Source organism: Mastomys coucha, unplaced genomic scaffold (genome assembly GCF_008632895.1).
Source record: "Mastomys coucha isolate ucsf_1 unplaced genomic scaffold, UCSF_Mcou_1 pScaffold22, whole genome shotgun sequence".
Classification (NCBI taxonomy): domain Eukaryota; kingdom Metazoa; phylum Chordata; class Mammalia; order Rodentia; family Muridae; genus Mastomys; species Mastomys coucha.
Window position 1 is genome coordinate 260,068,151 of NW_022196905.1, and position 24,822 is coordinate 260,092,972.

The 24,822-nt window shown below is 48.1% G+C and overlaps 1 protein-coding gene across 3 annotated transcripts in view; it reads right to left on the bottom strand.

Annotated features, from left to right (window-relative positions):
• Zcchc14 (zinc finger CCHC-type containing 14) overlaps positions 1-24,822 on the bottom strand; it is a 52,113-nt gene that overhangs the window by 12,602 nt on the left and 14,689 nt on the right. For all 3 annotated transcript variants that reach the window (XM_031341636.1, XM_031341635.1, XM_031341634.1), the window contains exons 2-3: positions 16,376-16,499; positions 6,720-6,793 (exon numbers count right to left, since the gene is read on the bottom strand). In XM_031341636.1, coding sequence (XP_031197496.1) covers positions 6,720-6,793; positions 16,376-16,499 — 198 coding nt within the window. The remainder of the gene's footprint in view (positions 1-6,719; positions 6,794-16,375; positions 16,500-24,822) is intronic.

Consider the following 24,822-nt stretch of genomic DNA (forward strand, 5'->3'; position numbering starts at 1 on the left):
TGAAGACAAAATGCATATAACCCAAGTGCATTCACACACCTCGAGTCACTAGACCACAGAGATCACTCCTAAGGATGTTGTCTGCCATCTGAGCACCCATGTGCACTAAGCATGTTTTTTTCTTTTCATAGTGCATGTGATGCTGGACACAGCATCAAGTCACAGAAATCAGGTGGAAGCAGGTGTCTGTGCCACACAGGTGCTGTGGCTTCATAAAAACCTGAGCCCAAGGATGGCTTGGGCCCAAGATTTTGGGAGGTAAGCAGGGCTTGATGGTGGAAGCTGCACGTGCACGTGGGCGTGGCACCTGCTGTAAGCCATAGCTCTGTGGCCAGCATGGTCTTCAGCACTGGCTGAGCTCTCCTGTCATCCCTTCTGATTGCAACATGCCTATGCTCACAACAGTGCTATGCAGCCTGAATGAAGCTACTTCTGCAGATGTGTGCATGCGTGCGTTCGTGCGTATGTGTTTACTTGGGGCTGGGGAGTGGTCTGTATCCACTTAGAAAGGCAAGCACAGAAAGCTTGAGGAGCAGGCTGACTGGGAGATACAAAACACATATTTTGCCTAAAAGCCAGAAATTACTGCCCAAAAGAGACACATCACATTTAGCCTGGTATAGAGGCAAGAGCTCAAGATGCCAAACCTTAAATTCCTCCTCTGTATTCCCGAGACCTCCAGCCCTGACCTGAGAGAGCCACAGCGACTAGAGAGAGGCCCAGTGACTTCATAGGTGGGGCAACTCCCGTCTGGCTGCCAGAAGCATGGCTTCCATCCTAACTTGTGTGCACTTGGTAGGCAGATGCCTCAGTGTGTCTTGTCCTCTAACAGTCCTACAGAGCTGGGGTCCCTAAGTGTGGCCCATATCCACCCTGACATTCCAGATTTGAGGTGAAAACTTGAGTCACCCAAAGCCTTAAGTAGAGACAGCTGGCAACCTTTTTCTAGCAGGAGTCTTTTCTTCCACATCCATCCCACAGGATGCATCAAACCCAAGGAAAGCATGAAGCCCACAGGCAAACAAGGGCAACAGGACAGCCATGCTGAAAGCAGCACTCCAACCCTGCCACAGCACAGCTGTGCTTGTGTGTGTTCGAGGATCCCCTGCCACGACATGGCTATGCTTGTATGTGTTTTGGGGTCTCCTGCCATGACACGGCTGTGCTCGTGTGTGTTCTGGGGTTCCCTGCCAGGACACGGCTGTGCGTATGTGTGTTGAGGTCCCCTGCCGTGACATGGCTGTGCCTGTGTGTGTTCTGGGGTCCTCACTGCAGCTACGAACACAGGCTGCAAGAGTCCCAGGTCAGTCCCAGAGATCCACTGGGATTAACTTCCAAGTTGCCCAACTTTGGCTAGCCAGGGCCCAATGCTGTGCTGGCCTCACCTCACACTCCATCAACTCAACACAGGTGTGGGAGAAACACAGACCACCACAAAGGCAGGGAGATGTAATAGACCTGTATGTGGTACTCATCCACTCAGAGCTGGCATCTGCCATCCGCCTCCAGGAACTCATCCCTTCCTATTCCATCAGCGGGCACTGCAGAAGGGTTGAGGCACATGGTACCACTACTTCCTCAAGAGCTGCAGAGCAATGCTGGGGCTGACTTGACCCTTTCATCACACACACGCAGTACCACTGTCCAGGGCCACCAAAATGCCATGCGCTTCCTTTTGTACCAGCCAGGGGCTATGTGCTAGGCCCCACCCAGCCAGCCCACAAGGTACCTGGGAGCAGGCACAGCCTAAGATCCCCTGTGTTACCCAACCTCCCAGATATCTTAAGGAAAACACAGCATGGAGGGTGGAGGCTGCAGTGCAGACTCTTGGGCTGATGCCCAGAGCACAAGGAAAAGCTCAGCTGAGGCAATGGGGGCAGGTAATGGTCTGGCACAGGAGGCAGCACAAGCCCCAGGAAGGACCTGGAGGAAAGCCTAAAGCCAGCAAACCTCCAGACTGACCAACTAGAAAACAGAAAAGCTGAGTAGAGACATAATGGCATACTGTTTTAGTGCCAGCACCCAGGAGGCAAAGGCAAGAGGGTTTCTGTGAGTTCCAGGCCAGCCCTGTCTACATAGAGTTCCAGGATATTTGACAATACATAGAAAGAGACTGTCTCAAAAACAAAATGAAATAGAAAGAAACCATAGCCAATCCATTATCAATGGCCAGTGGGGGACAGGTATGGCATCTGCAAAAGGAAGCATCAAATGGTATTACCTGACTAGCCCTCAAGATGAAGACCTGCCAGGCAGTGATGGCACACACTTTCTATTCCAGTACTCAAGAGGCAGAGGCAAGTGATCTCTGAATTCAAGGCCAGCCTGGTCTATGAAGTGAGTTTCAAGACAGCCAAGGTTACACAGAGAAACTCTGTATGGGGGAGGATGGCACACGATGACAACTACAACAACCACAAATCTGGGAGGACAGTCCTGGATGGTCATGTACAGGCTGCACCACCTTGCCAGCTAGTTAAAAATGGCCTCAAGCTGGGACAGTGGTGACAGACACCTTTAACTATACTGAGTAGGAGGGGTTTCACATGTGCCAAAACATCTGACCACACACTTGCTTGTGGTTTATCATTTACTATAAATCAAAAAATAAAATACCTTTAATAACTTAGGTCACAGAGGCAGACAGATCTCTATGAGTTCGGGGTCAGTCTGCTCTACAGAGTGAGTTCTAGGACAGCCAGGCTACACAGAGAAATCTTGTCTTGAAAAACAAACAAACAAATAAACAAAAACCAAACAACAACAAAAAGCTCTCAAATGAAACACTTTTAGAGACAGAATAAATGCAGTGGCTTTTGAGGTGTGTATTGTACTTGCAATTCAAGTCACTTAAACTCAGCCACCGCCACCGCACTTCAGAAGTGGCAGGCCTCCACCGTTTCTCCTGTACACCATCCACGCTCCTGAAGAGCCTCAGGTGTTTTTCTCTCTTCAAATACACTCTCCCATGTGAATCCTAAGACTGGCTGGGCCTAGCAAGTGAAGTTGCGGTTGCAGCAAAGAAACCCAACTCTACAGGAAGGAGCAGGAAGCTTCACACAAAGCTCCAACAAAAATGATCTTCTGGTTGGAGTCACCAACTGTATTAAAGGGTCACAACCTCAGGAAGGCAAGGCTGTAGTGAACTTTCTCGGCTGATTTATATGGGAAGCCCACCCCCAGCCCACCGTGGGTGGCGCCACTCTCCCGGCAGTATATGAAGTACCATGAGTGTGGCCCATAGGAGCAGCCAGTGAGCAGCACTCCTCCATGGCCTTTGCTTCATTTCCTGCCTTGAGTTCCTGTCCTGACTTCCCTCAGAGTGTAATTGCTAGGTGTGAGCCAAAACAAGCCCCTTTCTCCCTAAGCTGCTTTGGTCATGGTGTTTATCACAGCAACAGAAACCCTAACTGGCAACTATCAAAGCTCTAGAGAGCCACAAAAGAGAACTATGGGCAGAAGCTGTAGGCTTTTCCCAAAGCATGCAGAGCCCAACAGACACTGCCCATGTGGCCACCCACCACAAACTCCCCAGGGCTCAAGGACCAATGCAGCAGGCACTGCTCTTGCTCACTAAACTCACCTTCTATTCTAGTTCACTCATCTGTAGAGTCAGGAGCTACACTACACTGGTTCACAAACAACATTTTAAGATTTTGATACCAACTATAGTAAGCCACAACTGGGAGGCTGAAGTAAGAGGATGGCATGTTCAAAGCCAGCCTGGGACACACAGCAAAACCTTAGACTTTATCAATAGGAAGTAAAAAAAAAAAAAAAAAAAAGAAGTGTTCACTTTTGATTTTGTTGTTGATGGTAAGCCATGTACAAGTGGTCAGATGTTTTCGCACCCTTGAAACCCTTCCTACTCAGGACAGTTGAGCACATCACCCCTGGGCCCTCAGCAGACTCTCATCCCTCCACAGAAGCTTCTTCAACATGGAGTACTTTGCATTTTATAGAGTTGTATGTAACTGGCTTGCACACTCTACACCTGTCTGGAAGAGAGTCTGAGTCACTGTGTCTCTCTGCACCCCTCTGTCCCTCCCACCTGTGGACAGGCCCTCACATCATTTGCCTTGCATCCTGAACCATCACAGATGGTGCTGTGCAGCACATACGTAAGCAAGGGTCCATAGCAGGCATGGACTCTAAAGAGCTTGCTGAGGGACCTCTTTGTCTTTGCAAAGCTGTCAGTTGCCCAGTGTGCCTAAGCCACTACACACTTGCAGATGCACATAGAACTCCAGTCTTATAAAATCAAGTGTGGCCAGCCTTCCTCATGACAAGAGCTCTTCTACAGCTCTTTAACACTGTGCACCAGCAGCCAAGCTGACAGCATACCTTTCCACATATGCTCACAGCCAGCCATGCCTCTGTCTTGGTGCTGTCTGCCCAAATCTTTTGCCCATTTTTTCCCTTTTTCTTTTATCTTTCTCTCTCACCCCACCATCTATCTGTCTCTCTCTGTCTCTCTCTTTCTCTCTCTCTCTTTAATCTGAGACAGTGTCTCACTATATAGTCTAGGCTGGCCTTGAACTTATAGAGATCCACTGTCTCTGTCTCTAGTGATGTTACCGAGTGTGTTAACCAAGTCTGATCCTATTGTTGACCGAATGTTCTCAGCACTCTTTGTAGACTCTGGATATCAGCTCTTCATTCTCTTCAGAGCAGCTTTAAAGCAGACAACAGCCCTACCTACGAGCCGCCACTTATATAGAGCACATTTTAGCAGTAGGCTCAGAAGCCTTTCTCTGCTCTTCTAGCAACGTTTACAGTGTCTGACTCCCAGTTAAGTCTCTGGTCATTTCTGAGTTAACACCTGTGAGCCAGATCTAGGGTAGATGTCTGTTCTAAGCTAGCCTATCTTCCTTGAGCCTCTGTCCTCAATGGAGCCGACCACTTCAGTCCTCTGGGGCAGAAAGCATCTCTGAGATCTTGTGCTACTGGTCAGTCACCAGATGAGCACCAAGCTAGTCTGTTCCAGGAAGCCACACTTGGCCTCTGGGACCTCTGCTCTGTCCTCAGCACACAGCAGCAACTACTCCTATCCTCTCTGGTAAGAGCTCTTCCTTCCAGAAGAGGTCAGATCACACTACCAACATCTGCTCTACATGAAAAAGCTGTAGGCAGTACTGGGTACCATGTCACCAACACCCAGATTCCCTTGCCACAGTAGCTGCACTGAGGATCAGGGGAATCCAAACCTACTGTGACAGACGAGCAGAAGCAAGGCTGGCTCTCAAGGTAGCTCCATGTGCATCATATCTGCAACAGTCCCTGCTGGACTGAGAACGTCCATCGATGATATACCAGAGCAAAACAGGACAGACAGAAGTGACACAAGATCACCTCTTCAATTTTCTAAGTAGACTGTGACCACAGCATGTCCCAGGCCCTTTAGAACCTGCTGCCCACACCATCTTGGGCACCACAGCTTGGTGGATTCATGATGCTCCAGTGTTACCACAGTCAACAGCCTCCAGAACCTGCACCAAAGGTTCACCTTGTGTTTGGAATTGACCTGCAACACAACAGGTTCTCACCACAGAGCACTCCCTAAAAAATAGGTCTGGCTCACACACAGTGCTAAACACTGAACAGGAGTCTCTCGAGTGTGCTTACCATTACTGCTGGGGCAGAGTCTCATGATCTGCCCATGTCTGAAGACAGGGTCTGAGAAATGTCTAACCTGCCATGCTAGATAAGTAATAGAATCATGAATACAAACCAGCAATACATTCCCAGCTTCCTATACAGCTAAATAAGACCAAAAAACTGCCTTTTGTTTGTTTGTTTGGTTTGGTTTGGTTTGGTTTCTTTCGAGACAGGGTTTCTCTGTGTAGCCTTGGCTGTCCTGGAACTCATTCTGTAGACCAGGCTGGCCTCAAACTCAGAAATCCACCTGCCTCTGCCTCCCAAGTGCTGGGATTAAAGGTGTGTGCCACCACCGCCCGGCCAAAAAACTGAATTCTTGTCAACAAAATGTAACTGGAAACTCTTCCAGTTGCTCCTGAGCACATTCCTCCTCTCTAGTTTGCATCCTGTCCCCCAGTAAGGATGAAAGTGTGAGTACTAGAGCCCCAGCTTACTAGAGCCCCAGCTGCCATCTTGGACCACAAGGCCAACAACTATACCCTGTAGCCATGCACAAGGAAAGCTGGAGTTAGCTAGGACCAAGCTCTGATGGAGGGTGGGGACTACCTCCCTGAGCACCGTTAACTGGAAACAAAAGGAAGTTTTCGACTGCCTCAGCCTCTATTGTGGCAGGCTTCTCAGCACACACACAGTTCTATTTTCATGGTGCGCCAGTTTGCAGCACATTCCCCTATATAGAGACCAAGTGTCCATGGCCATGCAACCAGCATGTATATGTGTCTCATCGAGGGACACACATCTAGGAACTTACTGCTCCTGAGTGCCCAGTGCCATAGCCTGGATTTCATTTTCTTCACACCCAGAGTGATTGCAACCATGTCTCTCCTCCCCCAGGGAAGAAGGCCAGTTCAGCCACTGTCCTAGTAACATGGGCCCTAGAGCTTAGCTTCTCTCTGAGAAGGTGGGTATCTCCTAACACTCTAGCCCACCCCAGAGACACCTACCCCAGCCAGGCCCCAAGCCCACCTCAGCACCATTGCTGTGCAGGAAGCAAAGCTTTTACTATAGTATGTGAAGTGACATGTGATACCTCCAAGGAGAGGGGAAAAACAGCATCTTACCTCAAAGGAACACTCAACACTTCTGTCATTTTTCGTGTGTGATAATCCCTTCAGGTCTATCTTCTCAACACTCACTGTAAAAACAGAATTATAAGAAGGAAGTAAGACTTTAAGATATACAAGATTGTTGAGCATGTAACAAGTAGCTATCCCACACGAGGCTGCCAGAACCAAAACCCGAAGAGTGCCTGCATCAGCCTTCCAAGACTAAGGAATACCAACAAATCCCAAGAACATGTAAGGCTTGAGTGGGACCACATGTTTGCAAGTCTTTGTGCTGTCCTTCAAGATGGTCATGAGGCCGGGCAGTGGTGGTACACGCCTTTAATTCCAGCACTTGGGAGGCAGAAGTAGGAGGATTTCTGAGTTCGAGGCCAGCCTGGTCTACAGAGTGAGTACCAGGACAGCCAGGGTTACACAGAGAAACCCTGTCTCAAAAAAACAAACAAAAAAAAAAAACCAACCAACCAAACAAGACAGTCATGAATTGGGTCCAAATCCTGGGAAAAGTATGACCATGGCCTCCCATGTTAAATGGTCTGTATGAGAAGCCCGGTGCATTCTTTGAGGGCCTCTCTACAGGCCTGCCCACCCATTACTCAGCTTTGCTGCAAGGACACAACACGGCAGCTCTGTATGGCAAGGTCTTCCCAGACAGTGTGACATGATTACAGGCTGGGGACAGACAATGCTTTAAAACATCTAAAGGAGACTTTTTGTCACCACAGAGCTCCCAAGTATCTCTCTATTTCCTGTTCCAGATCTTTCTCTGCAGAAATGAAACTATAAGCACAGTTTCCAGGTAAGTCCAAACACACACTCACAATCAAGCTCTCTACCTGGGCACACTCCTCCTCCTCCAGACTACACTGTTGCTGATGGATCCCACCCTGGGACTCAGCCTCTTCTTCCAGGCAATCACTTTCCACAGGCATGACAGTCACATAGACCACTGTGTTAGGCAACTAGGGAAGAGCACAGCTACCTCCATATACTGCAGTGATTTCGGCACACTATGAGCCCTAGCAGTGCTCGGTGTAATACTCCACAGGCTTTACACTCCCTGCAGGTGTAGTCTTCTGGTCAGCAGAGCCAGTGCTTTCCACAATGCCAGTCTTGTAAGATGCTGAGGGGCAACCCACAAGGTTCATAGACAAAAGATCTAGAGGGGGATAAAACCTCAGCAATGCAGCCTGCTGTGTGGCTGTACTGGGAGCGTTCCTGTCTGGACAGTGTGCTGCACCACAGCAGAGCACTCAGCCCCAGCACAGGTCAGCTGCAGGGGAAATGGAGGCCAATCAGGGGCCCATAGGGAAAAGAGATGTACCTCTATCCTGATGACCAGCATAGTGCCCTGGCCATTCCAGCCCCTCCTTCAGCTAGAGACCAGAAGGAAGCAGCCCTCAGCACAGACTCAGTAACAACATTCTAGACTGCCTCCTTCTCTAAGCAACTGTAGGACCAGTGTCTGTCCTACCCAGAGAATCCATGTGAACTCAGCGTTCCCAACCAAAGAGTATCAGGGTGCATGAGAAAGGAGAAAGGACCAAGGACCAAGGGAAGTGACTCAGAGCTGGACAGGAAAATGGGCAAAGAAGATAAATATCATTTAGCTGTCTGAATAGAAAAGCATTCTGGAGCCAGGCCAAGGACTCACCACCAGTCCACTGCCCATGAAATATGTTTTAAAAGCTAAGTATAAATATCATTGCCCTACTGCTGGCAGTCTCAGCACTGAGCTAATTGTAGGCTCTTTTTCTAGGCTCTTGATACCCAGGGCAGGTCAGTGGCTTAGCAGGTAAAGCCACATCCCACCAAGCCTGATGGCCGGATTCAATCCCCAGGATCCATGTGACAGAACGATAGAACCAACTCATGCAAGTTCTCTGACCTCCATAGATGTGCCATGTCACAACACACACACATACACACACGGACACACACGGACACACACGGACATACACGGACACACACAATAAATAAATAAATAAATAAATAAATAAATAAGTTAAGAAAGCTTTAAACAGCTTGTTTCAGTGTCCTCTCCAATGTGAGGTCACTAAGGTGCCATGGTTATAGGAACTAGAAGGTGGCAGATTGCATGCCTAGTATGCACATGAGCCTCAGTTCCAGAGTTCTGCCCCAATATCACAAAGGCGAAGACTCACACAACTGCACAAAGACGAAGGATGTGTAGGAGGCCACAGACAACACCATGCACTGAGAAGGTCTTAACTCCCAGGAAGCTGCTGGGTTTTCAGGAACTGAGAACTGGGACTCTCACACTAACTGCTCCTTACACCTGCAGCTGGCCTGGGTAGCATGCATGCCCTCCCACCCCCCAAGACAAGAGAGCCAGAGACATACATTCCCACACAACAGCACTGCAGCTTTTAGGGCACTGACAAAGTGGCCCCCTAGAACCCTGCCCATTGCTCTGAACAGCACCTAGGGCTGTGGAGTAGGGCAGAGGGTAAATAAAGAACACCTCTGAGCACTGGCTTCCACTGCCCTTCCTTCCCTGTATCTCCTCAGGACACACTGCAGCACACGTAACCCTGGCAGTGTGAGGGTTCTTATGACCTTGCAGCTCTGCACTAAACTGTATGATCTAAGGAAATGAAGCTGACAGCAGGTACTCAAAGATCATGTGAAGAGCTGGTACTACACCATCTGGATTTTACCCAGCCCTGGTGTGGGCAAGTCACAGCTGATGTATATCAAGGTCTGGGGCAGGACACTGCAGTTGTCCACAAGCACCTTGAGAGCTAGTGTCAGATGAGACCAGGGTCAGGCAAAAGGTCAGATGCCATGTGAAGGAATCCTGAGCTCACCTCTATGTTCTAGGCAGCTCACAATTCTCTTCAGATGGCCTAATGGTGGTATGAGGATTGCCACTCACAGTGTTGGCAGTTACTGGATCCCTGTAAGCCTCATAGATTCACCTCAGGAGAGGAACCCTAGCCCCAGCTTCAGGGGATTGCAACACAGCAGACCAACACACAGAGCACGAGGGCTTGGGATGTTGCTAGGACAGCGGTTCTCACCTAGAGGACAAAGCCAGAGGAAGAGAATGGAGAGGCAGGAGAACCCTGAACACTGGGATGAAGATACAGAAACAAGAAGAAACTAAGTCCCACAAGTCCAAGTCTGACGGGTTCACAGGGCTGGGACCATCCTGTAAGAGACAAGCTGCCTGACATTTCCTTTTTCTTTATATTTTTTTCAGATTTTTTAAAATTTTGTGTGTATGAGTGCTTTGCCTGTATATGTGTACATGTACCACATGTGTGCCAGGTGCCTGTGGAGGTCAGAAGAAGGCACAGAATCCCCTGGGACTAGGATTATAGAATCAAACTCTAGTCCTAAGTGGTGGTTTGAATGAGAATGCCCCCGTGGTCTGGGGCACTTAAATACTTGGTCCCCAGTTGATGGCACTGTTTGGGGAGGTTTAGAATGTGTAATTTTGTTGGAAGAAGTATGCCACTAGGTGTGAGCTTTAAGAGTTTTAAAGACTTGTACCATTTTCACTTTGCTCTCTCTACTGTGTGTTTGTGCTTCAAAATGCGAGCTCTCAAATGCTGCTCTGCTCTACCCACCATGCCTGCATGCTTCCTCTGCTCTAACATTATCAATTCTTAACTCTCTAGAACCTTAACCCAAAAGAAACTCTTGTTTTGGTCATGCAGCAGAAAAGTAAGGGGGAGCCAGAGAGATGACTCATCAGTTAAGAACACTTGCTTCTCTTTCAGAGACCCTGGGTTCAGTTCACAGCAACCACATGGCAGCCCACAGTAGTCTGTAACCCCAGTTCCAGGAGGGAGGGATCTGATGCCCTCTTCTAGCCTCTGTTGTCACCAGACACCATGTGGTGAACATATATCCATGCCAGCAAATCCATAAAATAAAATAAACTTTACAAAATGAAAAGTAAGAAAGACCAGGGCCATCTCTAGGAGTGTGGGTTCACTGTAAGATATTTTTCCTTCCCAGAATTCCCACCCCTTAGGTTGTGCCTATGAGCCACCACGAGGTTTGACTTGGTCTGCTCACTTCCTGGGTCCTAACTTAAGAAATGTGTAAACACTTCTTTTTTTCTTTTCTTCTTCCTACAGATGGCCAGGGCCTATTTTCTATCTAATGCTCTCTCTTTTTTTAGGCTTCTGTATTCTTTCTACAGTTTCCTCTGTGTGGCTGCCTCTGCCATGTGCTTGACCCCATGCTAGTTGATATTCTCTGTTCTCTAGGCAGTTCTGAGATTTAGAGCTTGCCTGCTTGGGGTTTTCCTTTCAGATTTTAGTAAATTGTCTTCAAGCTTCTATTTGTGTCCCTTCTTAAATTACGTTATTAACGAGACCAAGAACACTAAAAGGGACCCACATTTCCCTGGTATCATACGGTGGCTCTGCTGGGACCCATTTCCTGCCCCTCATCATCCAGGCACTTGTTTTCTGTCTCATTGTCGATGCTAACAAAATTTGCCTTCACAAATCTTCTTTTCCTATTTTTTAGTTCTGTACTCAGTGGAGAAAACAAGCCATTTCTGCACCCCTAATTACCATCATCACCAATCTGCTGGGTGTGGTAACTAAATCTAATCCCAGCACTGGGGAGGTAGGACAGAGTCAGAGGCCCAGGCTCATCATCAGCTATGCAGCTGAGTTTGAGACTAGCCTGGGCTATATGAGATCCTACTTTAACAAAGCAAAGCCAAACAACAAAAGGAGACCCAAATGAAGATTTTTAAATGGAGAAACATATTATTTGACATAGGAATACCCAGTAGAGAGCAGACTGAGAATATGAGGGACTGGATTTGTAGAGCAAAGAAAAGTGTCCTGTCTTGAGGGGAGAGAGTATGGGTGAAAACAGGTCTTACATGGGTAGGAACAGTATACATAGCCCTGGAGTGCTCAATGGAAAGGAGGAGAGGGAGTCTGTAACAGCTGGAAACCCTGCAGACTTGGGAAGTACAAGAAGTGATGGAGCTATAAGATAAACCACATGTAGGGACAGTGTAGTCAAATGACTCCCAACCAAAGAAAACTGTAAAAACCATAGAAAAATAGCACTGGCATAAAGACAATCAACCGCACACAGCGGGAAGACAGACAGAACCGCCTCTGGCAAAGCTAAAGAGCAAAACCACCATTAGCTTAGCCAAGCATTCCCTGAGCAGCAAGAGTGATTAAGTCACAGGGAGCAGCGTCTTCAGGCTCATGAAGAGGGCAGAGTCCGTACCTGCAGAGCAGCACAGAATAAACTGGGAACAGAAGCTTTCTGAAGAAAAGGGCAGCCAAGGGATACACACATCATTCAAACTTCCTCTTCTCAAAATGTATGCAAAAGCCTTAAGGTCATATTACACGCAAAAGCATGCAACATTTGAAGTTGTAATACATGTGGCAGCTCTGCACAGGGCATGTGGAGAACCACAGCAACTCTGAGTACCAGTATGCATGACAACAGCCACTACCAGAGGTTTTAACACTGCCATGGACTTCACACTGATGCTCAATCTCGAGAGTTGGCATGTGCACACACATGGGTGCAAGATCTTTAGATTTATGCTTTTTAAAATGTAATTTTATGTGTATGAATATTTTGCCTGCACTTATACATGTATACGCATGTATGCCGGGTGTCCATAAAGGTCAGAGGAGAGCACAGTACTCCCTGCAATTGGAATTAGGATGGTTTTGAGCCATCATCTGGACTCAACCCGGGGTCCTCCTAAAGAGCAGACTTGTACTCTAGGCTGCTGAGCCGTCTTTCTAACTCAGATTCTTACATTTCATGTAAAGTGGTGAGATATTAGCTCAGAGTGAAGCCTAAAAGATGAAAGGTGCACTCTACCCAGCCTTGCATATGCTGTGTGCTTCTCTGACTCACCCACCTCCTGGAGAAACTGAGGGGAATGTCCCTCAATCCCAAATCCCAGCCTCATTTTCTTTAGGGAAATGGAGGAAGCAACCACTCAAATACTGTCATTATGTCCTGTGGTTCAAAAGTGAACTGCTAAGGAAGACTGTGAACAGTAGCCTAGAAACACGACAGCTCTAACCTAAGACACAACGTGCACGGCCCAGGGTTTGATCTCTAGCACTGCAGAACAACAACAACAACAACAGTAGTCACATAAAACTGTGGTCCAGGCATGGACACTCACTGCAAAGCTCTCTGTCCTCACAGTGAGGCCGAACACAGAACCAGGAATGTCCTGGGCACTAAGGCTTCTCATCCCTTCCACACTGTGGTCCCAGAGCAACTCAGGAAAGAACACTGCTACAGTTTCAGGAATTAGTTTCATCCTTAACTCCCATCTTGTTAAAATCCTTGCTTTTACTTAGAGATTCGTTTTTGTTTCAAAGCCCAAGACTCTCCTGGTTGGTTCAGTCTTTTTTAGCTGCTTTTCACCATGATAACATTATATAACAAAACTGTAAGCTAAAGTGGTACAGAGCCAAACACTGCCCAGGCTGGGAGCATCCACTTTGTCTGATGGTATACAGTTACTACAGACGTGATACATGTAAACATAAACTCCTTCAAGTCTATCTTTTTTTTGGGGGGGGGGTTGGTTTTTTCGAGACAGGGTTTCTCTGTGTAGCCAAGTCTATCATTTTTAAGAGTACAAAGAATATAAGTTAATCAAGGCAACAGAAGCAGCCTACCTTCACTGTCTTCTCAGAAACAGACAACCTACTCCAGCCCTGGGTGCACAGTCACAGAATCCCAGCCCCCACCCTCTACCCCCACCGCCACCTGCAATAAGCATTACTGGGTATCCCCTCTTCCACCTGCACTTAGGTAGGCCCCTAACCCATTGGTGCTTGTAACAACCAGCATAGGGTCTGGGCTCTGAGTCGAGCTCTCTGTACAATGGTCCCCAACTATGGCTATGAGGGAGGAGGCAGGGGAGAGGGAGGGCAGCCACTCAACAGGCCTATGAACTTCCAAAGCCAAACCAATACCTCTGCTCTTAACACAGAAAGGTAAGAGGTATCACTGGAAGAGAGACTGCACTGCTGGCATTAACCCTTCCCCTTCTCCCTCCTCTTCATCTCAGCAGGCTCTCAGACACAGTTCATGTCTGTGCCCCAGAAGTTCACCTGTGGCTCAAGTCTCATCTGCAAAGTGGGGTGTATTACTGTGGAGAATAAAGGTTTCAGTTCCATGCTCCCAGGTTAATGAGGGCAGCACTGTGAGAGAATGGGAATACAAGATGCTTTAGGATGCTGCCCAATGCCTGACCATCAAACTGCCATAAGACTTCTAAGATAACAGAGAAAAGACCCAGCAGAGGAAGGGGCCATGAGACAGGTACTGAAAACTGAGCTAGCTTGTCTGCCTATGCTGAGCAGAAGGAGCTCCTGGTGTTAGATGATGATGACTAATGCTAGGCTGACTGAGTGAGCAGCATGGTCTTACAGGACAGCCCAGTGTGCTTCACCACAGCCAGTGCCACATCTGCTCAACTTTCATCCTCCCAGTAGGTAATAGCCATGTTTTTAAATTATACCCAGAGGCTAGAGAGGTTTCTCAATGGTTAATGCACAGGCTGCTCTTCTAGAGGACCTGGGTTCAGTTCGCAGCACTCCAGGCCCAGGGTGTCAATACCCTCTTCTAGCCTCCACAAGCACTACCCAGACATCACACAGACATACATACTGGCAAAACATCCATTTCCATGAAATAAGATAGACCTTAGAGAGGGAGAGGAGAGAAATTATACCCCTACAACCCCTTGGTTATGTCTCAAGAGAAAGCACCATGGGGGCAAGGTGGATGCCCTGCATGGTCTAGAGGGTACAGCACAGGGGAAGCAGCCTTCATGGGAAGCCCTGCTCTCAGCCCACTCTCCCCAAGAGGCAGCCCTGTGAGATGCAAACTCTATTCTGGGGTAGCACTGCTGAGAAGACCTGGTGGGACAAACAGTCAACAGAGGAATACAGTTTCTTGGGAACAACCTGCACCATGTATACTATGACCTTGCAGCCAGTGCCAGGTGGGAAAACAGGCTTCACAAGATCTGTCACCCACTGCTCTCCAATGTGCATGGTCTCAAGACACACGTGTGACACAAAGGCAAGAAAGCAGACCACCCTGAGCTGTGGCCTAGCAGAGCAGATAGCACTGCACACAAAGCGAGCACAGAATGCAGCTGTGAGATAAGAAGCTGGTGCCTGGGACACAAGCACTTAAGAAGGGCAGAAGGACCTGCTCAAGTGACAGAAGGCACAGACACATCTGCGAGGAGTAGGTATGAGCAGTCTCCCAGGAGCCTCGAAGTGTATGCCCAGTCAGGACAGGCCTCCCGGCCAAACTCTGCTAAGGTTTGGTCTCACCAGTACCCTCATCCAGTTTAGATTATACCCAGCTGCCTCTGTGACTGCCCAGGTGCCTCCTGAGCCAATCTGGGCACTAAGTCAGAACGACCCAGACCTTGGGTGAGAGGCTCAATTAGCTGCAGGTCCACACTGAGCAACCAACACTCCTACTACGTTTTTTAAAATGGTACTTGTTCAGCGGCATGGGCAGTGTGGGACTTCACTGAAGCTGGTGGCAGGCACCGGGTGAGTAAGGACAGGAGGACCCGTCACCACACCAGCATGCAGTAAGACTTAGGAGCCCATTTGGTTGGGAAAGAAGTGTTCTATGGCGCAGCTACTTTAGATTTTACGCCTTGTTCTGGTGTGAGGGGCAGAAGATATTTAAACCATTTTTTTCTCCCTTAATAAACACCAATGTTTAAATTTCATATTGCTAAAGTGTGATCACGAATTCCTTGGGAGAATCAGAAGAACAGCTTGACTGAGCAAACCTGAAGATACTATGTCTCAGCAGTCCACAGCTCTGTGGAGTGCACACCTTCTCCCTCTCCCTGGGATCTCTCACTACTGTCCAGCATAACTTGAAGAGTCACGGGAGACCGGGAAACCTGCCTGTCTTTGCGCATCCAATCCTGCACTCTCCTGTCCCTGTGCAGAGCCAGAGCAGTTAGTATCCCCTCCCTCCCTTTTCTGCAGCACAGATGTCTCCAACCTCTGGAGGGAGAGACTGCCGGACAGGAGTCCAGCCTGGCCCCTGAATATTGCAACCCCTCTTCCATGACAGCACTCCCTTCTCCAACCCCCAGGGCTCAGATGCCAGCCCTGGGAACAGACAAAAAGCAGCACACCCTAGCCTCCACTGAAACCCACACCCCCTTTTGATTAACAACCAACATTTCTCTTGAAATGGTAATAACCCACTCTTGTACTATGAAAGAGAGACAATGAAGTGTTCCCAGACAGCTGTGGCCAGTTGTAAAAACACACCAGCTTCTGACAGCACAAGTTACTTTTCCCAGGTCAGGAAGGTCCCTTTCCAGCTACACGGTTCTGAACATTCTGAACAAATGTTATCAGGTTAGAAGGACAGCATTCCTTTACCCTCTCACGTAATGCCAAGGTTCGGAAACCCACACTTGTGGATTTTTCCTTTATAAACCCCCTTCACTTAGACCTGGGGGTTCACTCTCCTTCCTGTTCCATCAGGAAGGTTGGTGGCCCAAGCTCAAGCTTGAATAAAGACCCTCATGTGATTATATCAAGTTGTGATTCCTGAAGTTTTCTTTAGGGTTTTTACAATCTGGGTACAACAAACTCACCCACCTTTGCCATGTTTTCCCAAAGGCCTCTTGGGCAGGGACTCCTCCGTGGAATGTGCTGACGTGTGCAATGCGTTCTCCAGACTGTTGCTGATGCTGCTAACAGGGGTCTCAGTTCTGGGAGCCATCTGAGGAGACAGAATATCATCTTCTTACTTTTTTTGCACAATTGTCTCTTGCTTAAAGTCCCACACACAAACATGGCTTCAAGTTTTCCTACCGTGACACAGCATACTTCCTGAGGAAGATAAGCACCATGGTCCACTCCTTCCCAAACCCATCAGTGATCCTGGGCTTCTGACTAGGTTGAGTCATCAACCATCTAGTATGGCAGCCTTACCCTTGGTGGTATGCATTGAATGCTTTCATCTAAGGCAAAATCCTGTTTTTACAGCTTCAAATGCTTTCCTGTGACAAATTCCACAGAGCTCTGAAAGCCACAGAACAGCAGAGAACAGCACATCTGGCCAGGTACAATCTGAACAGCTCAAAGAAAATCCCACAATTCCACTTCTAAGGATTGTTCTGTAATATCTTCCTCCTAGATTTGAACATTGCATCCTGGGAGGAAGGTCTTTGAGCAGGAAGGTAAACAACTCAGGATAGCTTCAGGAAGTCCCTGAAACTGACCAGATTCACCTATGCCCAGCCCTCCCTGCCAGAGTAAACAATAAAAGCTGAAAGTCCTTTCAGATTGAAAAAAGCCAAGTAGCAAATACTCTCAGAGGAGCAAATATGGCAGTGAAGCTGAGCTGAAAAGATGACTGTCAAGAGAACAAGTTGCAAAGACTCTGAGACCAAGCCGCTTGGAAGAGGTTTAGACCAACTGAGACACTTGGAAAGGACACTCCCCAACCTTTCGAGCTACCTGCAGGCCATGAAGTAGGCTCCAGGTTCCCAGCTTTCTGAGAGGTCACACATGCTGGGGTGGGCCTTGGTGATGGAACTGTCTTTCAGTTATTTATGTTCCTATAAGTAACCCCAATAAAACTCAAGTTGGACTTGGTGGTATCTGTACTTTGGTCTGTCTTGGGCTCCCTATCTGGGATGAGCAGATTGCTCCACACCTCCCCAGGAAAGGTTCCGTCACACAGTAGGATTCACCATATCAAAGCTTTTACACAGGAAGAGAACTGACACTGAAAACTTCATTATCCAGAGACAGGGGCCCTGTGTATATACTGTGGGACACCACAGCAGGGCTGCAACATAGCATCCTGTCTTTTCTGGGTATAAGGAGATTCTCACGTGCACACATGGCATTGGGCCCATAAGCCCTGCTCAGCTGATTGGCCCTTGAGAAGGGGAAGACTGCAGAATCTTCAACCCCCTTCCCCTCCGTATCAGTACTGGAAACATTTTACAGTACAAATAGACTAGATGTAAAATTTAAAAATAGTAATGCTTTCATTCAGTCTTAAGATCTCAAATTTTCTTTCTTTCTTTCCTTCCACTCCATATTTTATTTCCCCCACCCTTCAAATTTTCTAATATTAGGAAAAGGCTCAAGATTTGAAATCTTGGCAAAGAAGTGTAGGTTCCACGACAGAGACTTGTAGGTTCCATGACAGAGCAGCTGCTATGTGTACCATGGAGCCATGAAGTTGAGGAACTAGCAGCTACTCTTGATCCAGAGCCTTGAACCTGAGTAGTGAGCAGTTGGGATATGCTGTCCCTGAAACCCTAGCCCTTTGTCCATGGTTTCCCGTTGTTACCTGCCTGGTAGTGGCAAATGGCAGGCCCAGAGGCCTGCAGCTGAGGTAGATAGAGGCATGTGAATAAAGAAGGCACAGGCTGCCGCCCAATGTCAGAGCCATTCAGTAGAAACCCAGCTAAACTGGGGTCAAGAAGGCTTACTCTTGACCAGGCATGGAGGTATATGCCTTTAATCTCAGCACTTGGGAAGCTGAGGCTGGTGGACCTCTGTGAGTTAAAGACCAGTCTGACCTACATTGTGAGTTCCAGGCCAGCCAGGGCTATATAAAAAGACCCTGTCCTAACAACAACAACAACACAAATGGCTCACTCTGCATCCCAGTGTTCAGTGGAGCACAACAGATGCCTATAAGCAATGTGCCACCAGCCAGTCTCTATGAACTTCAACTAAACTCAAGAAAATAAATCCTAGTCATTCATTCACTTTACAAAGACAATTCACTGTGGCTAACTTTACCACGAAGTTATCAAGAAATTTAAATTGGGTCTGGGAATGTTGGCAGAGTGTTGCCTAGCATACATGACTTCCTAGGTTTGATGCCTAACACTCCACAAAACAGACGGAAGATGGAGCAAACCTATAATCCTAGCACCCAGGAGGCAGAGACAGAGAGATTAAAATTCTGAGTTCACCTTGGTTACATAGCAAGTTCAATGCTAACCTGGGCTCCATGAAATTCTCAGGAAGGCAGGCAAGCAAGCAAGGAGGGAAAGAAGTCAATAAAGAGGGCTGGGCAAAATAGCTCAATGAATAAATATGATTGACTTACAAGTCTGAGTTCAATCCCTGAAAACAAAGAAGGTAGGAGGACCAGGGCTGTCTCCAGCCTCCTACATGCATACTGTTAGGGCAACGATGTACCCACACCATGTGCACACACAATACTAACAAAGTTACAGAGATGCCAGAGAGCATTTGAGTTTACTATTTCACATATGCTCATGATCCCTGGCACCTGGAAGTCAGAATGGAAGGGCCCTAAATTCCAAACCAGCCTGGACAACACTTAGAACAGGAATGCCCTCTCCACTAACCATCCCAAAAGGTGTAGACAAGACACACCCTTATCAGGAGAAAAGATTCATATACCACTTTGTGAGCAGCTCAGGTACAACCTTTCAGTGCATGGCCACCAGCCATCAGCCACCAGCCATCAGCCACCAGCTGCCTGTCCTGGTTGCTTGACTCCCACAGCTCCTGACACTACATCCTGGTTCCAATAGGAGGCCAGGGGTGTTCTGACCAGTCACAGGAGACCAGCATCCCCCATCACCAGAGAGCCACTAGCAAAACCCAGCTCCCCACCATTGCCCTGTACACCCAGGATGGGCCAGTCCCAAGGGGCTTGTCCTTGTGTGGCAACAGGTACAGAGACCCAGGCTGAGATAAGAACCACTTTACAAAGCATCAGCATGCCCCCGGGGACTCTAGTGACAACAACAACAACAGGAAGCACTTCCTGTGTCCATGCAGAGTCAGCCCAGAGCTGAGGGCTGCTGTCCCCAGGCCAGCAACCGGCCAGGTAAGGGCAAAGCTGTGAGCAGCATGATGAAAACATGGGCAGGGAAAAAAGGGCTTTAAAAGTGATGACTCCAGGCCAAACGTGCCTGTCTGTCTGCCGTCTGGCTGGCTGGCCTTCCTCCTCTCACCTCTTGCTCTTCTGTTTACACTGGACGCTGTCTTCAACTGCAGTTCCCAGAAATGCTGTTTTAGATTATTTTTGGTTAGGTTAATTTGTCCACGTGACCGGCAGTTCGACGCAGATGCTCTCTGACTCACTTCAGCAGAGTTCCAATGGCCTCATGTGCACATGTCCCCCTCCCATCCTGTGCAAGGCTTGTAGACTAAGCCAAGGTAGCCCCTTCTACAGTTCTTCCTGTGAGTTCAAATCCTCTCTGAGCAAAGCCCCTTCCTTTACTCTCATGGAAAGCTCAGAGGTTCTGCTGTCCTGATAAGTGTCCTTTCATCATCATGGCCCAGCCCACAGAGACCCAGGCAGGTATCTCATCCCATTTACCTAGCCCTACTCCTCACCCTGGCCCAGCAGACACACAGTTCCTTCTAGAGTACCTTGACTCTGCTCCTCGTGGTTCCCTCAGTGCCTCATCTCTATGGGCTGTTCTGTTCAAGGAGGGATCCCCTGCTCATACAACAATGCCTTCCATGTAGACACTAGGCAGGCATCTGTAGAACATTCAGCTACAGCCTGAGTTACCATGGCCCCAGTGGCACTGATTTCCAGGTGATGCTCTGTACTCCCATCTTGCTTGGCTGGCATCACTAGGATCTCAGCCTCTCTGCTTGGGTACCAACAGGCCATGGCTACAGACAGATCAGATGCTCAGCACCTGCTTCAAGACCACGGCATACTCCTCCCTCCTGAAGACCCCAGGAAAGCTCATGTGAACTCCAGAGCTGCTGCCCACTCAGAAGTGCCTTGCTGTAGTGCAGTTTAGGTGCCTGGTCCCAAGCAGCAAAACCCCAGCTCTTGAACTATCCTTTCTAGGTATGTAGATACGAGTTGGTGCATCCAGACCTAGTATGTAAATACCTTTAGGTCTCACCTAGGGGAACAGGCATGCAACTTCAGATAATCAGGAGACTACAAGAGGATGGATGGTTCAGGGCCAGTTCAAGTTAGAGACTAAGTTCAAGACCAGCCTGGATAACTTAGTTACAGTCTGTCTCAAAAAGAGGCAGAGTGTCCCCAGTTCACTCAACCTGCAAGGCCTAGACTTGATCCCCAGGACCACGCAAAACAAAACAAAAAAAAGAGTTTCCAGAACATGGTACATGTGTCTTCTGACTCCGGTCCAACACAGACCCTGAGATTCTGCATTCCTGACTACTGGGACATTTCAAAATAAAGGATTACACCTGGGTCAGACCAAAGGCCTGCCCCATAAGAAGGGACATGAGCAGAAACCCGAAGCCATGCAGACAATCAGACCAAATGGACTTGTATTCCTTACAGGTAAATCATGGGGGCCATGTGGCTTCATGGCCAATGTTGGTCCCATCACGACAGCTAATAATTGTCCCTCAGATAAGGACAATTTTGAAAAGGTTTTCCTTAGATTGTATGTTCTATGAAAAACCTCACACAGGCTTCTTTAAAGCTGCATGTAAATTCACTTTAATATTCTTGATCAGAAACACAATCTTTAGAAATTTAACTTTTAGACACCAATTCCACTTTCAAAGAGGACATGCTCATATACAATCAGATTTCTGGAAGCAGAGCCCTCCAAATACAGACTGCCACAGGAAGCTGACCAGAGGAAACCTGGGTCTCCCATAGCCCAGCGCCATTGCTCCAACAGGGAATGGTAGTGAGCTGCTGGAGTAGATGCCACCATCAGCCCACATAATAGACCAAGTTGTCCCCACACTATAAATAAATGCAAGCACAGCTCACAACATTTTGTCTAGGACCACATGCCCAGCTGGGAAGGAAAACTGAAACACAGCAGCCACCGGAGTTGAGGGATGAGTGGGCACAGGGACACACATCTAGGATCCTAGCCATCAAGGAGGCTGAGGCAGGAGAGTCACATATTCTAGGTCAGCCCGGGCTACATTACAAGTCCCTGTCTCAAAAGAAACAGGAAAGAGAGGAGGAAGGGAAGACGGAAGAAAAGGGAATGGGCAGAGAACACAGCCACACGGTGCAGCCAGCAGCACAGCCGTGCTCACTGATGACTGCTCAGGGGATTTCATCTTTTCTGTCTTAGCCTCTTTCATTGCATGGTGGAAATGATAGCTCCACAGGTTTTAGTGGTAATTACAACGCACTTACTGAGCTTACCAAGCGCTAATGCTGTGGCACACAGTGTGGCTGCTAAGGCACCCCAGTTGACTGTAGTGCTGTCATGGACAACATATGACCACACATAAAGGTTGCAAGGCATGGGTCTTACAGAGCTTCCCTGCCCTCCTGGGCATCCTCTGGGCACGGGGCAGAACTTGTAACAGCCACTCAACATCCACATTCTGTGCTAGAATCCAGGGGGGGTCCCTCCTCTTTCAAACAGACCCCTACAAGTCGATCATGGCACACCATCGCCTCTCCTAAAACTAACAATGACAGTTTAAGAAGTCAGTTCATCACCTGAACTTCGGTAACACAAAATCACTTCAAGACAGATAGCAGGCAGCCTCAGCTGGCAAGTGTCAGCTGGTGTCACTGCTGGACAGCCAGGAGACACGGCACAGCTGTCCTTGACTCCTCTGCAGCTCTGACTGCCTAAAGCTACCTGGAGGATTCAACAGACTCCTAAGCTGTCACCAACCAGTGACAAGGCAGGCAGAAACAATTCACCTTCACAGGGTGAAAACCAATGATATCAGCATGCATCAAATTTACAAGTGACACAGCAAGCCACAGCCGTCTGAATGCAGACCAAGAGCCCTTTAAACAGAATTGGAGGAAACAGAAAAGTATACAGAATGTTTACAGGTAGTGAAAAGAAGAAAGTGTGTCTACAAGCAGATAGGCACCAGAAAGAGACAAGAAAAACTCAAAAGGAGTTCAAGGCATTCATATAGGTGACTACTATTATGGCATTTATATGGGTGACTACTATTTGGGTTGTTTTGTTTTCGGTTTTTCAAGACAGAGTTTCTCTGTATAGCCCTGGCTGTCCTGAAACTCACTCTGTAGACCAGGCTGGCCTCGAACTCAGAAATCCACCTGCCTCTGCCTCCCAAGTGCTGGGATTAAAGGCCTGCGCCATCACTGCCCAGCTTGACTGCTATTTGTTTAGCAAGGTTTAAATAGACTTTATTGTTATAAGGGGGACTCCATCAAGCAGGTGGTCTCAGTTGTTACCATGGAGACAACAAGATGTCATGATTGTAGAAAATATAACTGGAATTGAACCATGATCCCAGAGGAGGCCAGTCATGACCACAGAAGACAGGATCGGGCAGATCTGGCAAATAGTAGTCTGGTCACAGGACATTTGGGAGGACAGCCCCACTTCTCTCTTGCTTCATGTAGTTTTCCAGATGTAACAGGGTGACAGGACTCAGCCTGCAGGCAGGAGGCAACACAGGAAGCAGGAAGTGAGCCCTCCCTCCTAAATGCTCCTGCAGCAGCTTGGAAAGGGAACTGGCCATGAGCAGCCCAACCACAGGGTAGAGCCAATCAAGCCCCTTAGTAGCAGTGGCATTAGAACAGACACGACAGTGCCAAGCGGCCAAAGACTAGTTAAGTTTTGGGGACAGTGTCTTATTTTATGACCCACGAGGGTCTCAAACTCATAGTGATCTTTCAGCCTCACTCAGCCTCTTGAGTACTGAGGTTATAGGCACACACTACCACATCTGATGTTATTTTCTAGTTTTCCATTTTTCAACTTTTCTTCAAAGAGCAGACATTACTTTCAGAAAAAAAAGCTAAAGATATAGTCTAAATACAGATGCATTCCTACCAACTAAGAAGCAGCTCAGAAAGGCACACAGAGCTGTGGACCTTCCTACAGCCTCCACACCTCTCCCACAAGCTAGGTACCCCCAAGGCGCTACCCAGGACCATGAGAGGGGTAAACACCCAATCAAGACCCCAGATGCCCTGTTTCTCACTGAGAAGATAACAACTTCAAGGTCATCACGTGGAAAGGATGAGACAGTGGTTAGGAACCCACTATGAGCCTGACTGGCAGGAAGAGCTACCAAATCCTGGGGAGGGGCACTCAGGCATGACAGTGTGTAGAGCCAAGGGAACAAGAGCTGGCACTACAACCCAAACACCGTCTAGTCAAGCACCAGCCAGGCCTAGCAGGAAAGAATAACATCTGCTATATGCTTTCAAGTCAATGTAAAAAAATAAAAAGAAAACTGATTTGTAAGCACTTTACTAAAATAGTCATTATGTGTCTCTAAACCAGAATAAGAAAATAGTTTAATAGTGAAAGCTATTTGCTGACTTAGGCCAAATGAAAACCAAGGCTAACCAAAAACCACTTTCTACACAAAACATTCCTTTTAATGTTTCTTACTAGATAGATAGAGAAAATGGAGACAAAGAGACAGATGGGAGAAAGAAGACAGACTGCTTGATTATGGCAGTGGTACTGAGAGGAATTCCTAAGGGGCCACCAGAGCAGGCTTCTTCCACAGCCAGCAAGGTCTGCTAGATAGGACACACAGACACCCCATCACAAACCGGTCCCACACCCTGCATGGGCAGCTACTCAATGCAGCCAGCAAAAAATCCCAGGCCTGCTGGAGAAACCCTGCAGCACCAAACAGAGGCTGGGAACTTTGTGTACATAGTCTCTTCCTGGCGACCATGCACTCACTGGTTTATGGTGCTGAAACGTGTCTCCACAGATTTGTGTGATGGAGGGCTGAGCTGGTGCACAGAAGATGCCCCTCAAAGTAATAACCTGCTTCTTGTCACCATGTCCTTTCTGATACAACCTGAGGCAGGTCCAAGGGATGCTGCCCACCCCCACTTATTCACTAGGGCTGGCTACGCCTCACTGCTTATAGCTTCTGCCTTATGTGGCAACATCACTGCCCAGCATTCCATCCCAGGTTTCCACAGTGAGTCCAGGCACTAGAGACAGAGATGAACAGGGTGGTGAACCCCATAGGCCTCCTTCCTATGAGCCAAGAGCCATGGCCTGCATGCTTGCTCTTGGGAACCCTAGGCCATATACTGGTTGTACATTCAGCTGGAGGGAGACAGATTTATGAACCTCAAGACTAAAGCTGCTGGCTCTCAG